This window comes from Dermacentor variabilis, chromosome 2 (genome assembly GCF_050947875.1).
Source record: "Dermacentor variabilis isolate Ectoservices chromosome 2, ASM5094787v1, whole genome shotgun sequence".
In the NCBI taxonomy this organism is placed as follows: domain Eukaryota; kingdom Metazoa; phylum Arthropoda; class Arachnida; order Ixodida; family Ixodidae; genus Dermacentor; species Dermacentor variabilis.
In genome coordinates, this window is record NC_134569.1 from 92155787 (window position 1) to 92176317 (window position 20531).

Below are 20531 nucleotides of genomic sequence, written 5' to 3' on the forward strand. Positions count from 1 at the left end.
TTGCTCAATAACCCTCGATCCCAACCTACATTTCAATCGCACGTCGCTCATAGCTGAACGGGTGGCACGTTAGCATGTCTTGCTCCCACCTCGTACGGATACGGCTGGTTCATTAGCGATTCCGAAAATTTTACAATGAAAACGTACAACTCTCCCTTTTCGGTCAAAAACAATCTTCAACTAAAATGTCTACAAAATTTGGAACACGAGAAACTTCCGGAATCACTCTATAATTATAATTGCGTCTGATTTACTCTACAAGCTGACTGCATTCCACTCCACTACATTGACTCCATTCGAAAGAATGTCTAGAGTTCTTCATTAATAAATTGTATAGCAATTTCAAACGCTTGCGTAAAACTCATTCACGGCTAGTTGTTCCGCGATCAGGCGGGAGGTATTCCTGGTGGACGCCAGATTTGGCGATTGAATTTAAACGGATCATGCCCAGTGCGTGTAGGCGTTTACAAAAAGCAACAGAAGCGTATCTCGGGGACTCTCACAAATATCAACACTATACGGCGCTTCTCACTTACTATAAAGTGCACATTGCATTAATCTTAATAGAACATCGGACTCCAAGCGGCTTTGCATATAGTTAAGACAATGAAATATATTCGGCCTTCAATTACAAATCTCATTTGGAAAAGAGCACGCCAAACAACAACTTCCACCATTTCACTTACGCATGGTGGCTTCACGCGATGACTGTTTTGCACTCCGCTAGGTTGTAACCACACAATTCTTTTTGAGCCGCTGACTATGATTAATACACTCGGGTTCGGCAATTAATGTCTTACCACAATCTGACTAACAATGGGCCTTTCACTATTGGAGGAAAGAAACAACACTGTGTAACGCATGTTCAGCTAAGGGACAAACGGGCTCACTCTTCCCATGTTGAAAATTTTATTTCATAAGCAACCGACATTTTCTTTCTTTTTCACATTTAATTATAGTTTAAAAGTGACGCACTTCCCTATTTTTCGGCGAAAATGTAGCATTATTCTTGTAGCAAAACCTAACCAACCACCCAATTTGTGCTCATCATATCGGCCTTATCTAGTTAGTTCATTTTCCGGAAAAATCTTAGAACGGCTTTTAAATTTTCGTAGATATTATTTCCTACACTCTAAAAAATTTGCGCCATCCTAAAGAAATGGTTTTACATTTAGGAAGAGTGTGCCTCTCGCTTTATACTCGCTCTGTAAAACACTCGGGGACATTAAAGGTCAAAAGCTACACACTTCACTCGTTTCTCTTGATTTCAACGGTGCCTAGCGGCCACCGTTGCGGCAACGGTGCCCTAGCGCCAGCGAGGCTCAAACCACGCTTTCCAGTGGAGGTCCTGAGGGCTCGCCAATAAGTCGTATATTATGGAATAATATTATTATACATAACCTTTTCAAATCTCCCGGTGTGTCAACAAAGGCATACACCGACCACAAGTCATTGTCACTTCCGCAACCAACCGATCGTATCGAGAAGCGAGGGACTTGTGTTATCTCCGGCTGGGAGCGTCTTGCAAAAGAGAAAGCATGCTTCCTATGTATACTTAGCCGATAGCCATGCCGATACTCCCACCCGGATTCGCAACCCCACTGTTCCCTGAAGTGGCACCACCCTCAAATGCCAAGGGCAGTAAATGCGGGGTAGTAAATGCAGCACACCGTGTGCTTCAGACATCACCTAACATTTCTCATGCATATTATCAGCGCGAAGGGGACATCGAGAAGAGATGCGGACGTCACAAGCGCTGGAAGTCCAGCGCTTGTGTCATCTGCGACTCTCCTCAGTGTCCTGTTGCATCGGGCTGGTGACATGAATGAATAATCTCGCTATCAAAGCGTCGAGGGCTGACCTGACAACAAGGCCGGCATGACAAGATGACCAGCGCCATGACAGTGCGACAACAACTACAGAATGACGGCGTACGGGGCAGCGATGACCCGATGACGGCACGGATACGTACGTTACGACGCAATATACGCATTGCGGACCTGGGATCAAATTCTGAGGAGACAAATAAAATTTACTTTTCGTCCACCTCCTTCTGCTAAGGAACCATGCTGACGATTAGCTTAATTGTGGCACCCACTCTTTTACGACGTCACACGATTCGGACCAAACTGCCCTTAACTGCTATCGTTAAAAAAAACACGAATCGTGGCCACGACGGCGTCAAGAAAGATCTGTATACCGTGTACAAGTAGTCAAATGCTTAACCTGTTTGCCTGGACGACGGCCAAGAGAGATTCGTGGTAGTGCACGACCACCTTAGCCTTGCCTGTCGTGCCACTGGTCGACGTCATGTAGCAGATTTGTTTTTCCCGGTACTCGATCGAGGGACACGGCGTTCCGTTCAGTATGCGTCCCTTCTTCAGTAGCTCGCTCCACGTGATTACACAGTTGGACGCATCGTCCGGTTTGTCTGCCAGTTCGTCCAGCACTATGATAGTCTGGAAGAAGGGATTCACAAGAAAAAAGAAAAACTCACATCACGTTTACTCCGATTTGTAAGCGCAGGTAAACGCAATTCGTTATTTTACGAAGAAACTGAATGCTCGTTCCACAAGGGGTACTACATAATTTCTTTGCTGTGGTATTTTTGAAAGACCAGTGAGAACACATTTACCGCGATTTATATTGCTGTAATATTAAAAAGACTGGTGCAGATAAAGAAATACATCCTCCATATATTATGCATTTGTTGATATTTACCAGACACGCACGTCCCTGACGTGTGTACGCGACACAGATGAATGACGTGTGAAGATGTCCCTCTGTCAAAGAGGCCATATTGTTCCGGCAATGCGTATTGGTTCACCATTTTGTGCGTGCTCTTGCGTCATTCCTCCAAAAGCAGAAACTTTCAACTCGCCCATAATTGGCCCACGCTTCCGACATCAACATTTTTTTTTCTAAAGCGAAGTGTTGGTTCTGATTCCGAGACGAAGCTCAACATTTCAGTACGATATCATCTCTCCCTGTGCATTTGTTAGAGCCTACAGATTTATCCCTGGAGCATCCAATAAGTGTGAAAGTATTTTTGGACGTTCCTACTGAACACATAAAAGTGCTTCTATCGCTATAAATCTAATACTTTCGCTCAGGTCAAATTGTGAGAGTTTAGTGGAGTTCGAATTCCCGTACCTTAATAGAAGGGAGCTCGCGCTGTAGCTTGAGAGCGTCCTGAACCCAACATGGTTCACAGAAGAGGGCGACCAAGGACAGGGGCCGCATCGCATCCGCAAGGATATCTGCGCAGGCACATAACTTTTTTAGCCACAATTACATTTATTCTTTCACCACAGGAGTGGAGGGAATCTGTTATGGGAAGTTAATGACAGAGTGGAGACAACCCCATGAACAACACTACTGCGAAGGCTTTCGTTCCCCGTATCTGTGCGATTATTGATAATAATACTATGTTCATAAGTACTTCAAACTATTCGAAAGTGGCTCACGTAGCGGATGATGGCTGTATATTATGCTTCGGATCACTTGCATAAGTAACTTACTGAAAGAAACTAAAAAAAAACTGAAATTAACCCACACACAATAAACTTCTCCGCATCACCCTTACCTCTGCCATATTTGAACTCAGTGCCGCAATCACTTTTTTTTCTTCAGGACAATGGGAAATAACGCATATAACGGCCGTAAAACGCTGTCGAATGCTAGCATAAGTAATTCACTGCAATGACCGCATATAGCAAACCCACAAACTTTAAACTTTGCATGCGTATATCAGCCATAATATAACCTGACCCTCCCCCTGCCCCACTCCCTCCATAACCCCAAACTTGAACTCAGTTACAGATATAGTTCTTCTAGGACAGCGGTAAAATCTCCGCGTTTTGTAAAACATAATTATAGCGCTCTAAAGCGCTTCCATAGCTAACTCATTGTAAAAAAAAAATGCAATAAAGCACACTAAAATTTGCCTGCGCATCACTCATAGCCTGTCCCATATAATCTAGGTGTCACATTCAGTTGCACCGGGGACACCGGGGAAACCTTCCACGTGCTTCGTAAAACTTCTGAAAATAGAGAGAAAACTAGTATTCAGCAATTACCATGCAAAGACCGTAAGTCATCCAGGAATTTCAATCCTTGGCCACAGATTACCCCTAAGGTGCCCCCGTCGGGGCCACATTCAGTTTTCGAAGGAGACTGGCAAACACTTCGTACAACGGCTGCATCACACTTTCGAGCACTAGCACGCGTAATTTACCGCAAAGGCCGTAATTAACTGACACAGATTAAAGCTTACTCCGCTTGTCACCCATAATATACCCCATATTCTCTCCAAAGGCAAGCTCTACGACATAGTTCTCTCAGGACCCCGGGCAAACTTTCTACGTGGCTCATAAAACAGGATTCTCACCCCCTCGAACGCCTGCATATGAAATTTTGTACGATTGCTGTGACTCATAGACACTGTGAACTTTGGTCGTACATCATCCATATTATGCCACCTCATCATAATGCATATTTCAGCCTTTCGCCACGATTATAGTTGTCCCAGGACGCATGGAGAGACAAAGTATACACGTGGCTCGTATAACGCCTCTAAAGAGGAAGAAAACGAGCATCTAGTAATTATTTCCAAAGCCCTATTCAACCTACACACATTAAATTTTCCGTCCACACTCCCATAACTTGCCTCCTCCCCGTCGTATTCTCTAAGTGACACTGGATAGCCGTTTTTACGCGTTTCATATATAACGTCTCTGAACAGGCAGAAAAAGATTGTTGAGCAATATGTGTATTTGGCATTTAGCCCTTATAGTTGACCCACACTTCAGTCTGTTTTTGGTTGACATATGTCAACCAAAAAATAAAGAGAGAATATCCCTGCCTTCTCTCTTTCTTTCCTCCTATTCCTCAGCTTTGACCTGCACGCCACCACTAACATGCTTCCCATTCTCTCAAACATTAAACTCAGTAAATGATGGCACCTATAACACAGATAGAAGACGGACGTATATTTTTTCGAGCGCTTCTAGCCGTACTAACAGTTTCGGTGTATATAACGGCACTGCAGACCAACGCATTCAACATTCGTGCAACAGTTTATCTTTAATCAATAGAGGGCGCTAAGAGCGTTCGCGCGAGTGTCTGTCCGCACTGTTTGTGCGGCAATGAAGCTAGGCGACGCGTGCACTCGAGTCTGTAAAAAAGAAAAAAAACATCTGATCGAGCAGGTTGGCAGGTTGCATTATTTGCTGGCTTTGGCCTTTCTCCATCCTAATTATCTTGACTGTCAGAACCGACCATGATTTTTTTTTCCTCCTGAGAGCCGATGAAAAACGCTTCTACTCGCTACACTTTCGCCAACGTATATCCACGTGACAGCCTGACGTTCTCTTTTAGCTATCAACGCGGCACTGTGATTAGGATGAAAATTCATCACCCGAAACACTTTGGAAGGGAGGGCACTTCTTGCTTCAAGCAGTCCACCTTGCAACAGTGTCTCTGACCAACTCTGTTGTCATTCATTGCACGTACATAGCGTCTTCAAGTGTGTTTTTTTCTAAGCCGGGCACGTAACAAAAAAAGAAAAAAGAAAGGCGCCTTGGTGGCTCCCACGCACCGACTCCATAGCCCGGGCTCATGTACATGGACGCCACGCCGGCACTAGCAGCGCCCAGGAACGCGGGCAACAGCTGCAATCGTCTGCCGCTGAGAAGCAGGATCCTGTCTCCCGCCTGTAGACCCAGTCGCCAGAGCGCCGCCCGCACAGCCTCCACCTGCTCAGCCACTTCACCGTAGGTCACCGCTTCGTCGCTTGTGCCATTGATCTGAAATAGGGCGCCGCAGCGAGGGTTAACGATTCTCTTGCTCGTTCATTCTTTTCAGAAGAGATACGATCTTTAGTCAGATCTGAGAAAGGTTCGCTTTGCCTAGGGGATCAAGTTTATCTATTTTTCTTATTGATGCGCAAGCGTCAAGGCCCGTTGAGCGAAAAAAAGCCGGCGACTGCAGTATGGAGCAGCGAAACAGCAACTAAAGTCCCATTGGCTGTGACGCTACGGCACGGGCGCGCCTCGAGGGAGCAGAGGGGACGAATGGGAACACCTGCTGCCGCGCTGGCGCGCCAGGTGTTGCGTGAGGGGGGAGGGCACCGCCGCGACGCCACGTCACCCTCACTCTCGCTCTCGGAAGCCGGCGCGCGGTGCCCGAGCCAGCACCGCAGGCTGCTGCTGCTGGCTGGCTTGGGCAGCACGTGCCGCTATTGAGCCTGAAGCATCTACTTCATCGGCGGCCGCAACGTCGACAGTAGCGAAACGTGTCCCTCCACGCCTGTACAGCGCAGACGAACTAAGGGAGCGGAAGAACGCAGCAAAACGAGCGAGGAGGCAAGCAGCGAAATCCACCATCATCGTCAACTCTCTCAGTACACGGCGGGGGTGGAAAGTGAAGCGGCGGAACACGCTAAGAGACAGCACGATGCACTCGAAGGCGTGAAGCGGAAGCGGATCGCCAAGCAAAGCGTCTCAAGCGGAAAGAGGACGAAGCCCTTCGAACGCGCGAAGACGAAGCAAATCGCCGAGCTAGACAGCGCGAAGTATTAATGCTGTCGCATTCGCGACTCATAAGACATGTTTATAGGTGTCCTCGGATTTTGTTTGCAGATACAGCTGTTGTGGCCCCGCTTTCCAGTCGTTTTAATGTCCGCCGGTGTCTCCAGGTGACATTCGCAGATGCGTGTGTATGTGTTCGTGTGCGTGGGCATGCATGCGTGCGGTTCACGCGTAATAATGAGATCAAGGAATGACATTTCCAATGTTCTAGTGTCATGACCATAAAAAAAGATTCTACTTTGTGGCTTTCTCCCATTTTAATACTTATAAATAATTCATACATTCCATCATATGTCGTAGTCTGGATGGGTTTGCCACATTGTTTATGGATATATGCCCTTCGGATGTTCAGTCCCTGCCGTATTTTCCTTTTTGTTCGCGGGTTGTTTCCGGAAATATTTCATGTTATATACATTGCATGTGTACTTGCAACCTTCTTTTTTTAGAAGTTTAGAAGTTTATTAATTCGCTCATTCAGACATTACAAATGGTTTTTACACAATGGTTCCGTGGGAAGTAGTGGCAAAAAGGCAAATAAACGAGTGAGTGAGTGAGTGAGTGAGTGAGTGAGTGAGTGAGTGAGTGAGTGAGTGAGTGAGTGAGTGAGTGAGTGAGTGAGTGAGTGAGTGAGTGAGTAAAAGCAAACAAATAAATAAATAAATACCTGACAATGTGCCAAAACCCGCACTAACCACCATATTGCACAACGCTGAGTCTAATGGGCTTCTATATATTCAACAATATGGTAATGAACGAAGCACGAATAATTTTACAACTATAAATAAAGCTATAAAAATAAATAGAAAATGCAGGCAATTAGACACTTCGCGAGCTGCTCGCACAAATATCACAACAAAACCTGGATTACAGCAACAGGGTCATAAACATTTAAAAAGAACAACAGATCAAAAAGCGGATTGTTAGATTAAACATAACATTGCACGCAACACTTGTACGTGCCATCGCGCATCGTGCCTATGTAGGTAACACCAGAATCCTTCCATGTTAACACCGCTCTGGAAGTTCACATCTGAAGAGTGAGTAGATGGGTACGCATCTTCTTTAAAAAACGCTATTGAGCGGCATTCTTCTATCGTGCCGGCAATACCACGATGTGTGTTCAGTAGCTGAGGAATCATGCGTGCAAATTATTGCCTACCGTAACTTCTCAGGATTCCCTCACTGTAATAGGTAGTGTGCCTAAATCTATAGGTGTTTCCCACAGTGAGCTTCACGGAATGGGTCGAAATACATAGAAATGCACAAAATACATGGAAACTTGCGTTCTTGCAGATCAGAATTCATCAACAGCTCGTGAATTATTTTGTGTGTCAAAGTGCAGAGGGACCTGTCGGGGAACTGCTACACAGGTTCCTCGTGGCTGCCCTGCCGAGACAGAGCGACAGAGCACTGAGACATTTATTCCACGAATACACAGTCAGAAATGCAACTTCTAGCAAAGCTTTTTGTGTGTTTATATGAGCTCGACATAATATGACGCGACAGGCACTTGATGTTATTTTTTTGCACGAGTTGCTTCGGAAGAAGCAACGAGTGCGCTGAAAACACGAAACGAGTATTCTCGGGAGTGGCAGGTTTTATGCGAGGCTGCATACCCGAGTTAATTATCTCGGTAAAATGTACGGGATAATAACCGAATCGAAAAGCGCCAAAGGTGGGACGTACAATGAAGACGATTGACACAGCTATCGCTGCCAACTTTAATCCGGTCATGTCCATCATATGATAAAAAATACTAATCCCCTGCACTAAGTGCAAAAGTTGCAGCAAGCTGGCTTTCCGATCCCTCTGCTGCCTTCTATAGCGAAACGGCTATTAGCTACCTTAAAACCGTAAAAATGAAAAAAAGAAGTGATAGAAATGATCTAAACAGTTCTCGTACTAGCACGGCAGTTATTCCCTGCGCATGAGGCATTACACAAATTAGAAAAAGAAGGTAGCAAGGAAAATAGGATTGAGAGTTCTATTTTGCGCAAGGAGTAAGCTTTCAGCTCTTTGCCATGGAGTAAACAAGGTCCCAATGAACGGGAATGTGAAAAGAAACATATAAGCGACGTTTTGTTGAATGCATGTGCGTTGTTGTTAATAGGATCACGTGGGCACTACTGGGCGCAGACAGGTCAAAGTATGAACGATCGTGTACAGGAGCAATGCATACTCACTTAATAGCTTAGTTGCCGGTCACTTGGCCGAACGTTGCAGCAAATTTGGTTAATGTGAACCAATTCTCGAAAAATTGCCCGTTCATATGTCGCTATAGAGAGCAACGTGTTAGTGAGATTAGCAATTTCTTTTCACATATACCAACACGAATATCCTTACGTTAGCGTGCTCTCTCTCTCTCTCTGTCTATATATATATATATATGTACTTGTAGTGCGCTAGTTATCGAACGCGTGATAGCCTGCCGACAACATCGGCAGGTGATTAAGTGGTTTTTCTTATGGTCTCCGCGCAGATTCGCTTTTCTACATATATAGGAACTAATATGCAGTAAACACTGGTTGTTAGTTCGCGCTGTTCGATTCCTCTCTAAACGTACAGTAACAGGCCACATTAGCCCACACCTACAAGGGTTACCAAACTTGCACTCGATATTGAATCTAAAATGGCCGTTATCTTCGCCTAAGCTTATTACAAACAAAATGAGGATTTAGTTTATCCTACAACAGGCTTGAAATCTTATCTATGAGCGAGCTACCGCTCTTTTGCCCTATAGAAGGCGAACCGCAAGATGCTCTTTGTTGTCCAAGGTGGTGAAGCCCGTAAATACTTCGCAGGTCCTGTGCCAAAGTTCGCGCTTATGTTCAAAAAGACAAGTGATCGTGTTTGTCTGAGTGAGTTGAAGTGCCTTGCCACTGAAATACAAGAGGCGATAAATGTCGACAAATAAGCATTGTGCTAACGTTTTTACAACAAAAACCTTTTAGCGAAATCCATGCTCGTTTTTGCGGTGAGAGCAATTGTATACACAAATGCTGTTTGTTGAATGGCTGTAAGTTTTATGTCCTCCATGACATAGAATCAATCAATCAATCAATCAATCAATCAATCAATCAATCAATCAATCAATCAATCAATCAGAATCCCCTTTACTGGTACGACGGAAGCAATACGTACAAAATACTTGGACCAATAGCCTATGCAACTAGTACCTGGTTCAATACAAACAGTTTCATTACAGTCAGTCATGCTCATATTTTCTCCATTTTAATGGACAAGAGAAATCATTGCCATGAAAGTTCTAAGTCATTGGCTATCTTTATTTTAACGGGCACTGTGTTACAAGCTACCGCAGAAAATAACTCTAATAACTGTTCACGTTTCAGAATCGCACGCACATCGCACCTTCGTCCAAACCTATAAGGCACTACTTACTGGTCACGCTCGCTTTCTTTTTCCTTACCCATTTCGATCTCGCGTGATGGCGCAGGTGCTGCAGCATGTACTCGCCAAAGTTTCTCCGCAAGTCGAAGAGCTGTTCCTTCGGATCAACGATGCTCTTGAGTGGCGATGCCATCTTTCGAAAATCCGCGCTGTCCGCTTACTGGAGTCGGCAGGAAAAGGAGCCGCTCGACCACTGTGGTCGCGAGGATGACGTCGCTCTCGTCTCGTCCTTGTGGCTACTGATGGAGGAAGAGCGCTTGATTTATTTTTATACAGCAGGTAGAAAACGCTGAGGCGCTGAGACTGCCTCCAAGAGGTCCTCACTAACAGTATTTCTCCGACTTTCTAGTGCTTTATTTCCTCGCCTTAGCTTATACCAGTCATACTACGCCAACAGACAATGAAGGTTTGCTTGTAACAAAAGACTGAGCGGCCTCGGTTTCGTTCACTCTTCTCGCTCCTAACCATGGGCATAGCTCGTCTTTTTGTTCATGCAATGATACCCTCTGTTACGTCACTCGATATGACGGCCACGGCTAGCCATTATTTCCGGTGCCAGTGCATGAAGTGAAGTAGAAGGTGCCCGGTGCCATCCAAGGCATCTTCAATGACGAAGGCGGAAAGGCAGGCTCGGCGACGATAAGCGACCTATTCGAAGAACGGTTGCGTTTAATGGTGCAATAACTCCACCGTTTGTCGCCTTATCGTCTTTCTTTTTATCTCTTTCTTCTTTCAGGCAAAGGAGATGGCTATGTTTTCGCTGTCCTAGAGCTGCACGCCTGCAGCTCAGGGATAGTTTTTCTTCCTCTCTTCTTCTTTCTTTTTTTTTTTGCAGTGTTATCAGTATTGCCTGTAAAGGAGTCTCGTCTAGCCTATATAAAAGCGGTGAAATGAAATGCCAACAAATGTATGCGCAGCCGAATGAAATGACGGTCGCAGGGTGTATTTCCTGTGCATCTTCGTCACTGCACACAGGCCTACAGTTAATGATCCGTCACAAAATCGGGACACAACAATGCTCATAGAGCCCCAAGATTGCTTCATCTATACACCCGGTAGACCACATGTTCTTTAACGTACCATCAATGAACTCAGAAGGTTAGTGTCAATGCGTAAGTTCACGTAAGGCGGTTATGCTTCGCTATTTGCTATATGTTCATATGGGCCGCAGGGTGGTGGGAGAGGGAGGGACGTTCTTCGCCACCACTGCGCGTCACAACCCTGCAAGCTCCTATGCGGTTATACGTCGATGACACAGACAGGGGTTGTGTGTACGACTGGAACTCTGCGTGCTTAGGAAATTATGAGGCTAACGGCTGCCAGGCTTCGGTCACAGTTCAACGCATAAGGGCGGCAACGAATCCAGCCATAACCAACTACAGTAAATGCAGTTAACCGCACTTCGCCGCATAAAAACTACACAATGACATAGCTGGCACTTGTTGAGAGACGCATTTGCCGCTGAAATGACTCGCGCAGAAAAGTAGAGACATCGACGATGCCATGCGCGTCCACTTCCAGCTTACTTATTTATAAGTATAAACGGATGCGGTGAGCACGGATCGCAACTATTCATACCGCGCTGAGACGAGACGCGGAGAGGGACAAACGCGTGAAAGTGAAAAAGAAACTCTCCTTGAAAAAAAAAAAAAGAAGTGCTCCTTGTCGAGCACGAGTGTTGACCGGCGTTCAAACGTGTGCGCAGACGTCGGTGGTGATCCACGAGATCGGGCACGCCGTCGGCTTCTACCACGAACAGATGCGCATGGACCGGGACGGCAGCATCCTCATCCTGTGGGAAAACGTGCCGCGTGACAGGGCGTCCCAGTTCGCCCAGACCTTGGAGAACAGCCGGGGGGTGCCGTACGATGTCACCTCGGTCATGCAGTACTCGCAAGGGGTACGTATTGGTCGTGTGTACACGCCTGCAAGCGTCCAAATATAACCATGCCACGAACATTGCTACGTAGAGAGCGGGCGGACGCCGCAGCATCCGGAGGCGAGCCTTCTTTATTATTATTATTATTATTATTATTATTATTATTATTATTATTATTATTATTATTATTATTATTATTATTATTATTATTATTATTATTATTATTATTATTATTATTATTATTATTATTATTGATATGATATAAGGAGATGTTGACGCGTAATTTAGGCGCCCGATGCTCCTTAACTCTTGAATGGTTCTAACGTATACAACGTACACGGTTCAAAATTACATGTCAAACGACCTTCTCATACAAGCGCCAGAACTTGTCAAGCAACGTTGTCACAGTAGCACTATGACGTAAAAAAAAACACTTGGTACATACAATATACACGCTGAATAGCTCACAGCACTGTGCAAGAAAGCCTCAAGAATACAAGTAATGCTGTCACCTAATAATGCAGTCTCTAGTCAGCAGCCGGTGATGCATACATCGTGTAAATGCATTATCACATGTAGTCAGAACTGAACAGTCAACATAACATAATCCATGCACAGCACAACGTAATCTATGCATTATTTCATGTTATGCAATATAAATGCCTTATCAATTGAAATAAAACGAACATTAAAAGCGTTAGCAACGGCCAACAACGCCACTGTCTTCGAGAAAAGTTTTTAAAGCATTCTTCTGCAAGACAGTTGTTGGCGAAGAGCCCAAAAGTTTCTTTAAACTGAAAGGTCTGCAGTCTAATGTCATTAAATTTGATTTGAGGCGGCGTCTTGGTGTGTCGTGATGAGGGCAACCTAGAAGGAGGTGATGTATATCTTCATCTACAAATCCGCAATCACATTTAAGGGTTTCCGCACAGCCACTTCTATATAAGAAATGTCTTGTGCAGGCAGTGCCTAGCCTTAATTGATGAATAAGGGTTTCCGTATTTCTGTCTAATGACATTGGAAATTTGAATTCAATAAACGTATCGATATGATACAAATAAGAGCTCTTAGAATTCCGGTCAAACTACATATTTCTACACATTTTAAGAGACCTTGCCTTATAATGCAGTTTAATTCATTCTTTGATATTGGGAGCAGAACCACATCATCTTTGAGGTGTGCTTGTCGTGATTCTTCATCGGCTGCTGTGTTGCCAGGGATGTTGCAATGTCCGAGGCGACCCTCCTGTGTTTCTAACGGTTTTCATGTAAACTTATGTAAACTTGTACATAAAACTTCATGTAAACTTCATGTAAACTTATACCAGAGCCTCTAAAAGGCTCTGGTATAAGCTAAGTATTGCATTTGATTCACCCCTCGACAACCTCCGGTCACGGCTAGCGCGATTATGGGGAACGGGCCGATGGCCTTGCCAAAATGGTTCTCAAAACGAATGATTTATGGCCAGCACGGGAGTACCTCCGTCAGGAGAGGTTTGGGCAAATAGTGCAAAGATACGGTCCATCGCCTGTCAGCCGCCCAAATTGGCACGTGCACACCGAGGATGGAATCGGTGTACGATCGGAGTCAGTGTACGATCCCCCTTCCCCTATTTGTGCCCAGTAATGTACGTGTGTTTCCGACAAAGCTGCCTTCGGAGGGTAAGGGCAATACACCTGCAGATCGGGGGAAGTGACGGAACAATGACCCCACAGGGCATGAAAAGAACAACGGCCGGCGAGAGTGATCGGCTGCTACAACTTCTCCATGAAATCTTTCTGTACTACTTTGAATTTTCTTGTAAATATGTAAATATAAACTTGTTTGTATAAGGTCCTGTACATCGGGCCCAGCCCCACGCTCCCTTACTCCTCCACGAGCAAAGTACATTCCACATCTTTGGACCCCCAGTCGTAACATTCATGTTAACAATGTTCTGAATTATATGGGTTCCTTTCGTTTTGGCGAAACAGAACTGTGGGAGAAACTACAAAGCAGCGTCAGCTCATTAACATCGTATCACTTATTGAAAGAATTCGTGCACTTGATATTTACTCATAATGGCAAAGCCCTTAGCGCAATTCAAGAAAAGACAAAGACGTGACAGAGACACAGGACAGCGATAACAGAGGCAAATATATAGCGACCAACTAGCCCAAGAATCAGCCTTGTTGAACTTGATATTTGTTCACAATAATGTATAGGATAATAATGACCATGCATTGACTACTTGGTATGGGCAACTTACTACTGATTTATAGCTTTCTATTGTTAATATAGTTGCTTTGTTGTTTTCAACATGTAGTTCTTACCATATTCTGTAGTTGTTACTTTCCTGAAATTCAAATGAAGCAAAAGTGAGTGTAGGTCTCTTTCGGACCGGATATCCCAACAACTCAAATGCGCTGTATAAAAATGAGCACATGATTAATAGAAAGGGCGATGAAAATGTCAAGAACACTATACACACTAACAGAAGTCACAAGACTGTGTCAAAAGCCCTGCCAGGTGACTAGGAAAGTCACCTGGCAACTACTGCTATTTTGAATAGCAGTAGTTGAGCGCTTAGTAAACACGAGTACAAAAAAAAAAAAGAGACACATAGGCGCTACTCACAACAATTAGTAGTTCGCACAACAATGGGTAACACTCACAACAATTATTTGAGGAGCTCCAGTGTGTCCGTGTCTCTCTTTCTTCTTTTTTTTTTTTTTTGCTCTCGTCTTTACCAAGCGCTCAACACATGCCAATTGCCAACACAAGCCCATTTCCAAACAAGCCCATTTCCACATACTTTCTGTTACCGCTCTTACTCTTGCTTTGTGCTTCCCGCAGATAACTGATTGTCCATGAGGTAGTTTTCCCCCCTTTATATCTGAATACGTCACATGACTCCGAGAGGAGTACTGGATCCTGTGCTTACAACATGTCTCTGTAATTAATTATGCCCGGAAAAGATACGATTTGTTTGGTTGACGGATTGCATGGCGTGATTTAAAAAAAAAAGCTGGATTGCGTAAAGAAGTGCTGTTGTTGTCGTTGAAACGTTTATTTAAATAGTGATGAAAACTTAAACAATTGAGTTTGGCCAAATATGCGCTTATAACCGGAAAGATTATGCCGGCGACGTGATATGTGCGATGTCGGCAAATTATTTCCATTTTATACGGTGACAATGACTGTGAACTATGTTGCGGAAAACGCGATATTCCTGCTCGACTGCAGATGTCGGAGCGACAATGGGCCTAGACAATTTCGCTGTCGACTGACGATGCTATTTATAAATGCCCATTAGGATATATTGTCACGTTACAGGGAGACGGTGAAGAACAGTAATGCCAAAGACGCGAGCTAAAAAGAAAATCACCCCTTTATTAGCCGAACTTGTACCCAGCAAAACAAGCAACACTCGAAGATAGCGGCGGGCACAGTCGTCGTTTGTGGAAATCTCATCTGACGGGTCTAGTCCGCCCGCTGTCTGTACACGTGTGACTAAGTGTATTCCAGAACAATCGCTCGGACTCGCTCGTATTCAAGAATGTAACAACAGCGTTCTCGTCGCGTACACGATCTGATTGGACGAGAGTATTAACTGCGCTACAGAATCTGCGACAACATTCAAGAAATTCAAGACAACAAATTCTCCAGCGATGATTTTTTTTTTACTCTTGGGTAATACGCAGCACCTATAGGGTAACATAACAGTGGCCAGCATATGCACGACCGTGCCTCCAGCAATTTAATAGAAAACGATTTCCATCGCGCAATTTTCGATTTCAAAATTCCCGACAGTAGGGGTGGATAACCTTTGTGTGGCTGTAAATAGCGAGTACCCGACGTCACGGAGTTCACGTGAACCCCCAAAAGCGCTGACGTCTGCGAACTCACCCGTCGTCTGCTTCATTTCACGCATGCGCCCGCGTTCGTCAACGACGGAAGACGCGCACTTGCGCCTCCCGCGGCCCTGTTTCGGCAAACGCCCGTGTAGCCGCTCTGAAAATGCGTCGCCACCAGCGTCTTTAACGTCGCACTATTTTGCTCTCGACAATGACCTTCGCATTATGCCTATCGCGACGAGTCCGGGGAAGGGAGCTGCGTTTCATTTATAGGTTTTAAAATTTAAGGAAATCGCCATTTAACCGTATGCTGGCAATCATACCTCGTGAAAGCGCTCCCCGTAAGCGTAACAAGCTTACGCTACTGTCAATTTCGCCTTTAAGTTTAGTGCTTACGCTCCTTTAAAGAAACAGTGGGAAGCCTTCTCCTCACACGAGCCTTCTCCTCACACATCGAAGCATCTGTGGCTATTATGTTGCTAGTTTGCACATGAGTGCGAAATATTGGTTAATGTGCGAGAAAAAAAAAGAATTTGGATCCGTAATTAAGATATATCCTGAACATCTTGGAAAAAAAGTCACATAGCTTTAAAATGTTTCAGCTGTTAGGATGCGTAATCAGCAAGGTAATGCTGGTAGGCGCTCTTTCTCATGTAGAACATTGATCACTACAAATCTTGGGAGACTCAGGCACAGACGCACTGCTTCACGTTCTAAGAGGACCAAAGGCGTAATTTTATAGGCAAGACTATCCGAAAATACAACAGACCCAAACTGTAATTTAGGGTGCACATCTTTTTTATGTATTATTTTAGGTGTGACTCTGCGTGGCCCATAGCATCGGTTGCTGAGCTTGCGAAGCAATACCAAGCACGCATAGTCATAGACTCAATTAGCTTAATATGAGGACTCCAGCTGAGCTTCCCATCATATGTGACACCCAGATATTTAAGGGATTCAACTTGGGGAATTCATAATAGATTGTACCATAACAAAATAAACACCAGATTTGTAAGTAAAGTTATTATAATTGCACTTTTACTGACATTTAATGTCGTGTAAATATTATGAAACCGTGCTTCAACCACGCACAGGTATCCCTGGGTGGGGAAAGTATCAGGGTGGTCAAGAATGTGTATGTCACTGGCAGACGCAAAAAAAATGCAATGTCACCTGCATGTACATAAGCTTCCACATGCTCACAAATTGGAGTCGAGCGCATCAATGTAATAAATATGGTTGGAGATAGCACTGCTCCTTGGGGAACACTACGAGTCTATTTTTATTTAATAATAATAATAATATTTGGGGTTTTACGTGCCAAAACCACTTTCTGATTATGAGGCACGCCGTAGTGGAGGACTCCGGAAATTTTGACCACCTGGGGTTCTTTAACGTGCACCTAAATCTAAGCACACGGGTGTTTTCGCATTTCGCCCCCATCGAAATGCGGCCGCCGTGGCCGGGATTCGATCCCGCGACCTCGTGCTCAGCAGCCCAACACCATAGCCACTGAGCAACCACGGCGGGTTGCTTTTATTTAGAAGAAGAGGATCCACCTCAAAAGCAAAAAAAAAATGTCTTGTTCTAAAAATATTCTGCCATCCATGCAATCATGTATTCAGGAAAATAGTTGTTCTGTAGATTAGTCAGTAATATAGAGTGCTCAACGCTGTCATATGTTCTAGCTATGTCTACAGTTACTAGATCAACATACTGCATTCTTTGCCGAACAAGTTGACTGCGGCTCTCTAGGTAAGCGTGCGCGCACCAAAGTGAGCATTCTTGTCTGAAGCCAACCTACTACGCACTTAGTATAATATGTCCAGATATCCAGATCGCAATTCTGTAATGTGCGAGATTTCTACCAGCTTAACCGCATTGGACGTGAGGGAAAGAAGTCTTATATTATGAAGCCATATGGACGCCATATGGAGTTTTTTATACAACTCATGTAAGAATGAGAGATGAATGAAATGAAATTTTTAAAAATAAGTTGACACCTGATACTGTTTTTTTTTTAGATACAGGAACTACTTTCGCAATTTTTCGACTATAAAAATATGCAGGCATTGTTTAGAGATTAGTTGATAATGTTTGCAAGGTCGAAAGCCGACAGTTTGGACGATTTTTTTATTATTGTAACCATAATTTAATTAGTGCCAGGTGCTCACAAAGGCAAAGAACGAACTACGAAAGCCAGCTCTGACATCGTTACATTTGAAAGGTCAATCACATCGCCCCTTAGCTTTGGCACCCTAGAAGCAAAAACCCTCAAGGCCCTTAGTGGTGTGTTCCAGAGATTTCAACATGTAAACAATGGTTGTTTCTTTTTATGATGAAGATGAGGATACTTAAAATCTGGGGCTCAACAATGGTTGAGTTCGCCTCTTTCGTCTTCATTAGTCTTCTTCTTCTATAGCGCTCGGCTTCTTCTCATGTTATCTGGATGGCGCTGACGTCGTCTCGTTTTCATCAAGGATAGCACGAGGCTCTTTAATGGGGTAGACCAGATATAAATCTGAGGAAAGCCTAACAAATGAAGCAGTAGGAAGCTAAAGCGTTGTTTCAGTAGAAACCGTGTGGCTAAGTCCGGATAAGTAAGAGTAAGAAGAAAAAACGAGTCTTTCCACTCCGCCACCGGGAGGCGCAACTTCCACGACCGAATACGACCCCCACTTTGTGTATTCCTCGTTCGCCACCTGCCAATGTTCACTCCAACAAACACAACACGAAACAGTCTGTGGCTTGCTCCGCATTATATTTCACTAGTTATCGCGTCACTGTTTCGCGTTTCAAGTGAAAATATTTTTTATCATGCAAAAAGAAAACACTAAAAAACAATACTTCCGGTCAGGGATTTAGCATTATTTGCAGAACGATACAAGGAGGACGCAAGAAAAAAAAAAAACGAAAGCTGACAGGACACGTGATGAGTTGTTTCTGGAGACGTCGTCGTCGTCGTCGTTTCACGATGCATATATCAGTCATAAACCCGAAGCAACACGCTTATCTTTTAGTGCTTATAGTCTATAAGCAAATGAGGGCAACTGCAAGTCGTCTGCCTCGTGGCGTGAATGAGTTGATGATATATAGGGAGGAAACGCTTTGCTGAATACGGAAACATCCTGAATATAATGCAATTTTTTTTTCTTCAAAATTATCGCACCTCAAATTTGATCCACGTGTTGTAATTTCTTTCCCAAGTATTGGGCTCTTTATTACATATATGCAGGCTTTTACGTTCTCACAGCAGTAATTTCACGTTGGTTTTCCTATCAAGTTCAGGGTACATGAAGAATATTAATCGAGCCTCGCGTTGTCTCAGCGGGATCAACAGTAGCAGTCCAGACATGCGTAGTATGAACCAGACTTGTACACGTTACAGAAAAAAAAAACTGATTGCACTTACAATGATTTCATACAAAAAAAAAACGTAATTACTTACACTTACCAATTACTGTCGCACGAAAGTAATTGAGGAATTACACAGTAGTAATCGATTACTTCTACGTTACTTCATTTCTTCCAACTTTTTATTAACATTGCATACATACAGTAAACAGAACGAGCTGCACTGGGCATTCTTCAGTGCGTCCTCCGCAGCCCTTCACACATTGCTTATATGTACTGACAAGCGCTTTTAAAACATTCATTGGTCATTGTCCCTCTTTTTTGTTGTTGTTGTGAATACACCGGAAGTGGCACTGAAATCTATCTCGAAGAGGAAAAGGAGGGAAAGACAGGAAATTTAGCCAGTTCACTTGATGTGCGCGCGGTAGTTTTAGGGCGGTGTTGTAACGTATACGGATCTTGCGCACAAGATTGTGGTTACTCTGCATCTGGGTCCTTTATGACGTACAGCGCTCCATCGTTGGAGAAAGCGATTCCGGTTGAGTGAACGAAAAGCTGACGAAAAAGAAAAAGAAATCGTACGTATGAGATTTCCTGGTTATAACGTCCCAAGTGGTAGTCGCCATCGAGACATACCAGCATCTGTTCAATTGGTCGGCCAACACCTGGCGTAGCGAAAACAAGATGAGGAAGCAAATACTGAGCCGGCCGGCGCTTGCCTGTCTGAACGTGTACATTTGCGAGGCTGCTGCCTGGCACGATCCCGCGTTCTACATTTAGAGTGAGTGAGTGAGTGAGTGAGTGAGTGAGTGAGTGAGTGAGTGAGTGAGTGAGTGAGTGAGTGAGTGAGTGAGTGAGTGAGTGAGTGAGTGAGTGAGTGAGTGAGTGAGTGAGTGAGTGAGTGAGTGAGTGAGTGAGTGAGTGAGTGAGTGAGTGAGTGAGTGAAAACTTTATTGTATATAAATAAAATAAGGCACGGCGGTTGGAGCCCCTATTCCAGGGCCCCACTGGCACGAGCGGCTCGCTGGACATGGTCCAGAAGAGCCAACTGGCTCTCCCGACCCTCGTCCCCAAGCCATGCCTCCCACTGCCTATTCCTCATTAGTGGATGTTGGTGCAATATGGGGCTGTCTATGTGCGGAGGCCTCTTGGGGCACTCCCATGTGATGTGCTTTAGTGTGGGTGTGTCTGTGCACCACGGGCACTCGTCAGTGAACCTCGTGGGGTGTATTCTGTGTAGGCGGTGCAGGCTGGGGTATGTATTCGTCTGAATACGACGCCTCTACTATTATAGTTTTCGCCAAATTCACGTTTCGCGTCGTCTGCTACGGCTTGTCTCGTCAATAAGGTAACTGTTTACGTGTAATTGGTTACTGAAAAAAAAGTAATTTAATTGGAGTGAGCGTTACCGAGTAAACAAGGTATTCGTTAAATTACAACATGACCAAGAAATGTAATCGATTA

The 20531-nt window shown here is 44.4% G+C and overlaps 2 protein-coding genes across 4 annotated transcripts in view; one reads left to right on the forward strand and one right to left on the reverse strand.

Annotated features, from left to right (window-relative positions):
• Positions 1-10928, reverse strand: part of LOC142572303 (uncharacterized) — a 36964-nt gene extending 26036 nt beyond the window's left edge. Inside the window, exons 1-4 of one of the 3 annotated variants that reach the window (XM_075681301.1) lie at positions 10018-10928; positions 5600-5807; positions 3154-3260; positions 2227-2459 (exon numbers count right to left, since the gene is read on the reverse strand). In XM_075681301.1, the coding sequence (XP_075537416.1) occupies positions 2227-2459; positions 3154-3260; positions 5600-5807; positions 10018-10131 (662 nt within the window). In that variant the 5' untranslated portion in view covers positions 10132-10928. The remainder of the gene's footprint in view (positions 1-2226; positions 2460-3153; positions 3261-5599; positions 5808-10017) is intronic. The other 2 variants (XM_075681302.1, XM_075681300.1) reach the window with 2 other exon arrangements.
• Positions 10921-20531, forward strand: part of LOC142572305 (blastula protease 10-like) — a 35797-nt gene continuing 26186 nt past the window's right edge. The window contains exons 1-2 of the mRNA XM_075681303.1: positions 10921-11096; positions 11704-11898. Coding sequence (XP_075537418.1) covers positions 11758-11898 — 141 coding nt within the window. The 5' untranslated portion in view covers positions 10921-11096; positions 11704-11757. The remainder of the gene's footprint in view (positions 11097-11703; positions 11899-20531) is intronic.